The 9,909-nt window shown below is 55.2% G+C and overlaps 4 protein-coding genes across 4 annotated transcripts in view; all 4 read right to left on the bottom strand.

The window, feature by feature from the left end:
• The window catches only part of CC84DRAFT_1193646 (kinesin light chain 3), a gene marked incomplete at both ends in the record, with an annotated part of 3,603 nt that extends 1,279 nt beyond the window's left edge, over positions 1-2,324 (bottom strand). Inside the window, 3 exons of the mRNA XM_018181317.1 lie at positions 30-1,897; positions 1,931-2,082; positions 2,116-2,324. Coding sequence (XP_018040440.1) covers positions 30-1,897; positions 1,931-2,082; positions 2,116-2,324 — 2,229 coding nt within the window. The remainder of the gene's footprint in view (positions 1-29; positions 1,898-1,930; positions 2,083-2,115) is intronic.
• Positions 2,325-3,591: 1,267 nt separating this feature from the next.
• CC84DRAFT_1255974 (uncharacterized protein) lies at positions 3,592-4,414 on the bottom strand (the record flags this gene model as incomplete). Its single annotated transcript, XM_018184586.1, has 1 exon — positions 3,592-4,414. The coding sequence occupies exon 1, from the start codon at positions 4,099-4,101 to the stop codon at positions 3,592-3,594; it is 510 nt and encodes a 169-aa protein (XP_018040439.1). The 5' UTR covers positions 4,102-4,414.
• Positions 4,415-4,481: 67 nt separating this feature from the next.
• Positions 4,482-5,036, bottom strand: CC84DRAFT_461431 (uncharacterized protein). The gene is made up of 2 exons (XM_018186378.1): positions 4,584-5,036; positions 4,482-4,528 (listed from the first exon to the last, which is right to left on the bottom strand). The coding sequence occupies exon 1, from the start codon at positions 4,919-4,921 to the stop codon at positions 4,625-4,627; it is 297 nt and encodes a 98-aa protein (XP_018040438.1). The 5' UTR covers positions 4,922-5,036; the 3' UTR covers positions 4,482-4,528; positions 4,584-4,624.
• Positions 5,037-9,682, bottom strand: CC84DRAFT_461430 (uncharacterized protein). The gene is made up of 3 exons (XM_018186377.1): positions 9,407-9,682; positions 9,025-9,278; positions 5,037-8,977 (listed from the first exon to the last, which is right to left on the bottom strand). The coding sequence occupies exons 2-3, from the start codon at positions 9,262-9,264 to the stop codon at positions 5,153-5,155; spliced, it is 4,065 nt and encodes a 1,354-aa protein (XP_018040437.1). The 5' UTR covers positions 9,265-9,278; positions 9,407-9,682; the 3' UTR covers positions 5,037-5,152.
• Between the last annotated feature and the right edge of the window lie 227 nt (positions 9,683-9,909).

Genomic DNA, 9,909 nt, shown 5'->3' with positions numbered 1-9,909 from the left:
AGCGTGTGCGGATGCTCGTCTCCAAGTACATTCTTCCTTGTTTGCATCACTTGCACTTCTAGCTCTGCGGCCTCGTGCCATCTCCCTTGGTGCGCATACGTGCACGCTAAGTTGCCCATGCTGAGAAGTGTGTGTGGATGCTCGCCGCCAAGCGCTCGTTGCATTTTCTGCGTCACTTGCAATTCTAGCTCTTCGGCCTCGCGCCATCGCCCGTGGCTTCTATATGTTGACGCTAGGTTTCCCATGCTGGCCAGCCTGTTCGGATGCTCATCATCAAGCACTCCCTTTGTTATCTGCACCACTTGCACAAATAGCTCTTCAGCTTCCTTGTACCGTCCATCACTATGTAGAGACATGGCACATTTCCGTGCAAGATCTAATCTCTCTCTACCACCATCACCCACCTGACTACAAGAAAGAGCGTATTGTGCATGCGGTAGCAGTCGTCTCCACTTGCTCCTGTTACTGTGATCATCATTTGGAAATATCCGGTGTAGTTGTGTGATAGTGCGTCGAGTCCAATATCGGATCCTTCCTTGCGCCTTCAGATGCTTTCGTAAGGCTTGGTGAACTAGTTGATGGATATCGAGAGCAGACTCAGCAGGTCGCCTGGTGACGAGCGCATACTTGTCAAGTACTTTGACAGCATCTTCACGGGTCTGCGGCGAAGCTGCCTCTAAAAGATCGAGCGAGATGTCCTTTCGATCTACGCATGCAGCAAAGAAGAGATAGTCCGCAGCGACCGCATTGCTATGGCGGACTTGGCTCATGGAGAGAGATAGTGTAGCAGCTATAACCTTTCTCCGACCAGATTCCCGCTGCTCGCCTTCAGACGAGTCATCGCTGTACTTGAGAGCTGCGTCTTTGTGCTGGTCTAGCTGTGCTTGGTACTGCTGCACTGTCATACTACTAACGTTCATGTGCGCTGCTGCCTGCGCGATTGCTAGAGGCAGATACGATAGCTCTTCTAACAAGTGCATGGCTTCCTGCTGCTCAGCGTTCGAAAGCGGCGTTTTCAAGCGATTTTGCAGCATCCTCAGCGCTGCGTCTGGCATAAGCTCATGTAGCGCTATTACGTTCTGTGGAGCAAGCGCCTCAGCTGTACTGCTCTCTGTCATTGTGAAGATGACAGAACATAGCTTAGAGTGCGGCAGAAAGTCGGCCAAGTCTGCAGCTTGTGTTGTAGACGAGCCGCTATGCCGTAGAGTGGTGCCCTCTACGTTGTCGTAGATCAGCAAACACTGTCGCGCACCAATTGCTGCCACACAACGTTTTGCAACTTGCTTTATGTCTGCCTGGTCATCGTTATAACCAGGAATACTGAGCTTCTGCGCAACGCTTGTATAAGACCGGTAGAGGCTGTCTATATCGCTCGCGTCCACCCAGAAAACTGAGCAGCTTCTGCTGTTCTGCTTTGTTTTGTGGGCAGCCTCGAGCGCGAGCTGCGATTTGCCTATTCCGCAAGGGCCAATAATGGCTAGGGTGGTGGTGGTCTGCTTATTGCTGAAGAGCTTCGCTTCTAGCTCTCCAAGCTGTAGTTCACGGCCCACGAAAGACTGGTTTCGCGAGAATGGAATAATCGACGGTGCACTGCCAGCTCCCTCAACTTCAGCCTGCATTCTCCTTAGTGCGCCCTCCTCTCCTTCTCCATACGCCGTAAGCATAGAGACACCAAGAACTCCAAGCAGGCAGTATACAATGTCTTCCTCTTCGCTCGTTTTGCGATTTTCGACCCATCGCCTTCGCTCAGATGTGCTGAACTGGTCTAAAGGACAGTTGCGCAGCGCGGCGAGCGGGATGTCAGTGATATCGTGTAGTAGTCGATCAAGTGACGCTTTGTCGCCTATGCGCTGTCCTTCACGCGAGAAGAACTCGACTGACACTGGCGCGACCAGCTCTTGGAGCGTCCATCCTCTAGTGAACCATGCACTTGCACGGAACGACACCTCCCAGTCGCTGCATGTAGCCGTCTCCGTCACAGCTGAGAGCGACACGTCTGACAAGAAGACGTAGCATCGGGCGGCGTTCCGGTACCACGTGAACATCGAGTTGATCGCCTTCGAGCGCTCGTTGTTGTCCCATCTGTCAATGCAGCATGTGTCGATCCAGAAGTACTGCAGCCCGTCCTGAGCCGCCTGCTCGGCGCAGAACTTGAGCTTCCGGTAGCCTTCTTCTTTCTCTTTGTAGTTTCCATTCGATATGTCTTCGATGAGGATCTCGGAGTCGCTCCATCGGTGCGATAGGATAGCGTGGGGCGGAATTGGCTTGCCGCGAAAGTCTGTCAAGATCAGTCTGCCCAGCGCGTCCAAATGGAGAAGCCGCATGGCGCTTGCAGCTTGGGATTTGACCCTGGGTAATTAGAAGCGCGAACGTCTTTTGTGGTACTGTAGTGAGATTAGAATGATATGGTTGCGACAAGGCAGAGAAGGCAGCCTGGCAGGCAGTGCAGCAACCGGGCTGAAGGTGCTGCTGGCTACATCAAGCGCCCAGCGTCCGGTGTCGCCTCGCCTCACCATCTGCGCTGAGGCTGTGTTTGTCTTGTGAACTCATGTTACAGGGGTGCACATGTGGGTAAGATGTTAGTGAATGGAGGAGATATATGAAGCTTGTCATTATAGCGTCTCGCCTGGCGCTATGCGACGGAGGCGAGTACGATTGGGGGAAACGGCTGCCTGCACGGCCAGGAATAAGAGTTGTTTGGCCGTCGGACGATCAGTGGAAGCCGCAGTCCTCGTTTTGATGATCTCGCCGTTTGAGCGGAGAAACTGCCAGGATGCACACCTCCTACCTTAAGTCGATCCTTCAAGTGTGCAGAGTTGCTCTTTGCCATCTTGGCTTGCTTTCTAACCCATCAAACTCATCACAGATATGCACTGTCGCGAATGAACTGGGGGTATCAGAGGAGAGTTGATGAACGGCACTGACAGAACGAGCGACAGCATGGTCAACGACGCGCTTTTCGGCGTCGGAGGCTGATGTGCTGAGAGAACGAGAATTTGCAGAATGGATGCGTGTCGCGCTTGTCTGTATTTGAGGGTATTGCAGGCAATCCGAGCATACGGAAGAAAAGGTGTCCCAGCAGACTGTGCGTCTCGGCACGTAGGGACGGACGTTACATCATTAGATAGACAGGCAAGCAGCGCAGATATGCCGAGATTGCTGTGTGCATTTCACTGCAGCATACCATCGATAGCGAGATGATAGTAACAATTAGGGTCTCGCTAGCAGTGCCGTGTCAAACGGTTTGGGCTCTATCTCGTCGCTGGCCTACGCAGGATGCGTATTGCTCACGCGACAATCCAGGCACTGGGAAAGCTCGACCGGCCACGGAGAACGACCTGTAAACGATTCCTGAGTAGTGTTTGAGAGCATTGATCCAAGTCAAGAACATGCGCATCACAAGCATTGCTTCTATCAGGATCCTGCAGCCGAATGGGCATCGCACTTGCGCCCACGGTATGTGCAAGAGGAATCTTGCGAGAACACGCTCAATTGCAGGTCCTATTCAGCACACATGGTACCATACGTCCATACACACCTTACCACGCGCAGACCGCCTCACTACCCCTTCCACCCCCTGCTTCACCCCCCTCAGCCTTGCCCACCCCTTCTCTCCGGCTGATAAAACTCTCCCAACCGCCTCTCGGGTGCATAGAAGCCCCCATCGGGCGCTCTCCATCGTCCCGCCTTCCTCGCTTTCATCTCCTTCACATACAAGTCGTACTTGGTTCCAGGCGTTTTGGATCGACCCTCGCTAGTTTCTTGATACACGCTTTTCGCTCTTCGCTCTGGATTTCCTCCAGCGCTGGTCTGCCCGCCATTCTGAGGGGATGCGTGGCCGGTGACTGGATCTTTGCCAGAGGCGATTCTGGCTTCGGCGAGGTAATCATGTGGGTCCCGCGGCGACATGGGACGTGGCGCTTGAGTTCGCCATGCCTGCGGTTGTGCCGTTGAGAATACTTGCCCTGCGGTTGTTGAAGGTGGGGCCGGCTGAGAAGTGCTGGGATGGTTGGGGGAATGCGGATCGGTGTAGGGGTTTTGCTTCCTGCCTGAGGCTGCGGCAGGGTGGAGGAGTTTGTTCAAAAGAGATGGCATTGGCATTGTTGCCCTGGATGATCGCGGGGCAAGCCGAGGGAGATGGTGACGGTGGCTATGTCTGCTAATGCTCACAGTCGTGAACACGTAGCCCACAAATCGAAACGAGTCCTTGGAACTTGGTGTGCTACTAATAGCACGATTCCCGTACGACTATTGCTGGCTTACGTGCTGAACAACTTCCCAGGCCAATGTTGTACGAGCGTCAAAGCCGCAATCGTAGCTTTCTGTAACCCCGAATACGGCTAGCTCAAGGCTTTGCGAGTGAATGATCTTCGAAGAGACTTGTTCTTTCTGGTACACCTCAAGAGTATCAGTGCACAAACGCGATCGACCCGCACCGCGGTGACAGGACATCACTTTAATAGAGCAAGGCTTAGATAGGGGGACTCATATCGCGAAGGATCAATCTAGCCGCAAACTGCTTAGTACACTAGGCTGCCATTATCAGTCTGTCAATAAGGCGATCCGGGCACTATCAGACATACTGATCACAAAGACACACCGATGAGTGGGCCATTGGGGGGTTTCAACTATTATTTGCAATACAGAAAGAAGCACTTCTTTGAGCAACCGTCGTCAGCCATAAGTATGCCCTCTGATCTTGGCTGCATGAGTTGCACCAGACAGAGTCGAACTGTGTGACCTTTGTACACCCGAATCGTAATCCTACTTTGACAGCAAGACTCTGAAGAAGCCCAATATAGAGAAAGCACTGCAAATCCAGGACGCTTCGGCGAAGACATCTGACTGATTGCAACGCAGCAAACAGTAATGGTACAGTACTGAAAAAGGTATGCTGATCCGCAAGCAGGAAGAAAGACATAGTGACAGAAATACAAGGGTACCCAAATCAACGTACGCCTAGTTCGTCAGAAACCCTCTTGTATAGAGGCGAAACAAAAATGCGCAGGACCACGATAAACGCCTTCTATGCAGATCAGCGAGCGTGAACCGCGATTAAACGCCACGTGTTCTAGGATTGCATGTATCCGTGCTATAAGACGCAAGGGTAACGCAAAGAACCAGTGGTGTTATTACTTCGATTCGATGGGCTTTAATGAACGGGAGCTGAGGGTGTCTGCCGTTTGGTAGTCCAAGGGTTGGTGTGAGCCGGTGATGACCGGTTGTTCGACCAGGCGTTGCTTGCTGGACTTTGAGATGAACCGTTCGAGCTCGTGCCCTGACCCTGATAACTTGCGGGCTTACGAGTGCGCGAATTTTGTCCAACAGAAGACGCGTTGCCTGCGCCATTTGCTGGACTGCGTCGTGGCTTCTGCTGACTGTAACCTCTGGTTCCCTTACGTTTGATTGACATTGACTTCGTTACAAGCTCCCGAATATTGCCGATACGGATGTTGACGTCAATCGTGTTGTCGTGCCTCTCTGGCTTGTCTTCCTGCAAAGTAGGTTTACTGGTAGGGTAGAACTTGCCTCCGTACTTTGAATGCTGACGGACACTGGGCGGGAAACCAACGGGCGGTTCGTTGGCAGCTAAGTGCGGGGTCTTCGGCACCTTCACTGTCGGCAACGAGCCAAATTCTCTGTCCTCAAGAAGGTCTTCAGCGCCTTCGCGGGTTGTGACATCACTGCTGCCATCTTTGATGAAACTCCTTCGGTTGGTAGACACTGGAAGAGAAACAGTGGCAGAGGCAGAGGTCTCACGAACTTCAAGAGGGGCCTTCGATGACGGTGCTATGGCGAGAGAGCCGGGCTTGGAGTTCAGTGGTGCCTGGACCGAAGGTGAGGGCCTAGTGATCGGTGCAGATCCCGGTCCCGCGGCTGGAGTCTTATCTAAAAGACTGTTGAACCTTGCCTGCCATTCTTGTGTAAGGGCGAGAGGTCGCGCTCCGATGCCAAGGCGGCTTCGAGGCGGCATACTCACGGGCGCTTCCGTATGCGCCGCAGTTCCCACAGCAGTGGGTGGTAATCGTACTCGCGGTGAAGGTTTAGGCATCCTTACAACAGGGTGCGATATGTCGCCACTGAATGCTGGATGGGACTCTGTCTCAGGAGGGGGAGGTGACTCTTGTTTAGAGGCTGGTGGGGGCTTGGGGAAGAAACGCGATGAGCGACCGCCTTGGGTAGCTGGTTGATGCGAAGCACCTTGGCTGATTGGGGCCTCATGTGCTTGGAGAGCTTCATGCTTCGACTCGGGAGTAGTTGCTGGCTGTGAGGCCTTGGAGTCAATGCCACCCACCTTTGGATGCACGGTTGTTTCCGTGTTCCCTTTCTGGTCCTTGTATGTTTCCCGAAGCTCCGGGCGGAAGTCTGTACCTACGCGTTCACGCTCCCGCTCAGCTTTCACACGTATGTCAAGATCATCCTGGCGAATGTGTGCTTGGAAGTTACCCCAGCCTTTGTCAGCGGGAGGAGGGGCGATGGGCCCGGGTTTAGAGACTCCGCTACCCTGAGTCAGAGCTGGCACAGCTTGAGGGTACATGTTCTGTTGCGTGAATGGCGGAACAGGCGCGGCCTGAGACTGTGGGGGAATGCTCTTCAAGGAAGAAGGGAGCCCGATTGGAGCTGCACTCGACTGCGGCGGGGCTGCCACTTGTTGACCAAAAGTGCCGTTTCCGAGAGCTCTGTCTCTAGCTTGAGGAGGACCCCAAACGCTCGAGCCACTTGAACCCCAGCCAACCGGTCGTTGTGGAGGAAGCTTCGATGACCAAGGGCCTTGTGGAGGTTGACCAACTTTATCATCCGTCGCGCCGGCCGGTCTTGCCTGCTGCGCCTGTGCTTGCGCGTGGTCGGGTCGAGGCTTAGAGCTATCACTTTCGCGAGAGAGTTCGTTCGCGGGCGACATAGACTGAGCAAGTGAAGGCAGCGGCTGGACTTCGGCCTGCGCTTTCATTGGCGAGGGGCTGGACTTGGGAGCACCAGGTTTTGACGCTGGTTCGGTAGAGACTGGTTTTCGGACTGGTTGAGCCTGGTGGACCTTCATCATCCCGTATTGAGCCACCTCACCTTCTGAGGTAGGCACAGGGGGCTTAGGTGGCGACTGCACTGAGGCTGGTACTGCCTTCCCTTTCTGCGGCGACTTCTGAGGAGCTCGCGATGGCGACGGCTCCTTCGCTTTTGACTTGGCATCGTCCGTGAACCCTAGAGCCTCCAAGCGCTTGCGAAGCCGCTCCTTCCGTTCTGCCTCTTCCTTCTCCTCCTGCTCTTTTTCCTTCTGTTTTCGTAACCTAATGGCTTCGATGTTGGAATGGAGGAGTCGCTCTTGCACCTCGACGAGGTTCTGAATCTGAGAGGGAGCACCGGGCGTGCCGGCATCGTGTGAGGCTGCAGATTCCAACGGTGATGCCGGTTGCACATGTGCAACATTTGGCGACGTAATCTGCGTCAAGTTCGCAGGTTCTATCAGTGGCGGCTGATCGGTAGGTCCCGTCTTATTAAGCAACGCATGCCGTGGCGCTCCTGAAGCGCCCACGTCGAACCCGTTTATCGATTGCGAATCTCGTCGTTGCGTGTTCATTGGCACAGGAGGTAGGTCGGGGCCTCGCCTATCGAAGGACATGCGGCGACCGCTGCCTCCACTGACGTTCGAGGAATTCCTCCGTCGGCCCCAGCCTGGTCCATCGGCGCTAGTCCTCGAGGTTTGAAAGGCTGCGGAGGGTTCCGCAGGACCATCTTGTGACGGTCGCTGGAGGACCGAAGGCTGTTGACGATATGAATTGTCTCGCACAGAGCCGCGCCTCATCTCACTAACAGGTTCGTACCGGCCACTATGCGAGTTGAATAACTCCCGGTGACCACGTTCATCTCGCCAAGCACGGTTGAAATCATCGGGCGCTATTTCCTTTGCCATAGCGTGCGATGGTGGCATATCATCGTAGCCATACGAATCTCTGGAGTAACGAGGTTGAGGCTGTTGTGCTGGAGGATTAATCTGTATGGGAGAAACTTTTTCGACTGGAGGTAGCTGAGCCCAAGGCGACTTGACTGGAGCAGCAGAAGAAGGTTTGGCCACCAAGGTAGGCTTTTCAAGCTGACCTTTGGGTTTGGCGGCACTTGCTTGCGCACTTGCTCCTGGTTTTAGAATGGTCTTCGTCCCACCAGTCAGAACAGCCCGTTGTGAGCTTGACGATGGCACTGGTGCTGGCGCTGGCGGTGCAGCTGGAGCCAGCGCTGAAGCTGGAGCTGGTTTCGCAACTGCCAAAGATGCTTCAATTTTGGGCGCAGATTTAGTGTCGTCAGGTGGTGGTGGTTGGTTTTCCGCCGCAACGGTCGACTTGGTACCATCCATCCACTGCACAGTTTCCGGCGCCCAGTCGTCCTCGTCGTCGTCTATGTCTGCCCACTTTGCCTCCTTCCCACCATCGTCTGCTTGTAGTCGAGTTGCCAGATGAATACCATACTGCTGCTTGAGCTCTTCATCAGTGAACTGTTTCGGTGGCGCAGGCGGAATTGGCTGGTTTTTATTCCACACTTTACTGGCGTCCGGTCCTGAGCCCGCGCCATTAAGCTTTCCCAACGTTCGGGGCGTATTGCTGCCACCAGACTTGGCCACGAGGCGGGGTCGGGCAGTCTGCACAGTAGATGCGGCTACCGAGCTCGACGAGGGACCTTTGTCACCGGGACGTGCTACAGGTGCGGCTACTGCCGACTTTGCCAGGAAGTTCTTTGTCACAGAAACAGACTTGAACGCTGCGGGCTTCTTGACCGAGGAATTGGTTCGTAAATGTCCACCTGGCTGCTTTGCCGGGTCTACGCTTCCTGGACGACTGATGTCCGTGTCTGATCCCACGCTGCCCTCCCCGAGTGCATTTTGAGATTCCGTTGCGGAGCTCTCGCCCGCGTCACCGTTCACCAGTGATTCCCTCTTCTCGTTCGACGGCGTGTCCGGTGTCGCCTGGCGATCCGGAGTCGCGGCGGAGAACTGGGCATGTTAGGGTACACGTTCGACAGCTGATCTTTCCTACTCACGTTGTCGATGGCTCCATCGGCGCTCTCCGAAGGTCGCGCCGCGTTGACAGTCTTCGGGGGATTCGTCGCGTTCGTCGTGGTCAGTTCGTCGGAAAGGCTCGAGTCGCGTGGGTTCGGGCCCGAGGGCGCCTCACCGTTGCCGGCGAAGTTGTTGGTAGTTGATGCAGTATCGTCGATGGGCGCGGGGCCACCCACCGACTGTGCTTCCTTTACCACATCGCGGGTGATCTGCTCTGCCATAACAATGTGTAGGTCTGTCGTGGCAGCGGGGGGCTCTTTGTCAGAAGGGCGCTCTTTACGAGAAGACATGCGCAGGAACAAGCGCGGACGCGTGCGACCGGCTGTCCATGCAGATCAAGGGTGAAGATCGAAAAGTATTCACCTAGTGTCAGATGTAAAGCGTCGCCACGGGGAGTGAGTTGGCGCTTCCGCAGAAACGACGACGGCCGTGCTCCGAGAGCTGTGCGGCGGCGGGTCGGCGTGGGTGACGAGGCGTGTTCAAGCTACGGCTGCGGCAGAGGGCGGCGGGCTCGCAGGGTCGCGGATGTCTCGTGCCAAAGATGTACAGAGGAGAGAGGGCCTCGGGGGTCTGGCCAGATCGCGGTGGAGATGGGATGTTTGGGTGAGGTGTAGGCCAGCGCACAGTTGATGATAGGCTCTACGTCTGCGGTCCCCAGGGCCAGCGCCTTGGCACTCTTTGAAGCTGAAGCCTTGCCGGGCCGCACGCCCCACGTCCGCTCCAACTTCACTGCGGTCATGGGACCAGTCCGGGTGCGTGTACGGATCGTTTGCATCCTAGGTCGACACATCAGAGGTAGCACACGCGCAAAGCTGTCCTGCGAAGTAGTCACAGGGTCCGCAGTGCCGCACGTGCTCTAAATGTAT

Source organism: Paraphaeosphaeria sporulosa (genome assembly GCF_001642045.1).
Source record: "Paraphaeosphaeria sporulosa strain AP3s5-JAC2a unplaced genomic scaffold CC84scaffold_2, whole genome shotgun sequence".
NCBI classification, from domain to species: domain Eukaryota; kingdom Fungi; phylum Ascomycota; class Dothideomycetes; order Pleosporales; family Didymosphaeriaceae; genus Paraphaeosphaeria; species Paraphaeosphaeria sporulosa.
Note: the sequence above shows the minus strand (reverse complement) of the source record. Positions and strands in the feature narration are given on the sequence as shown.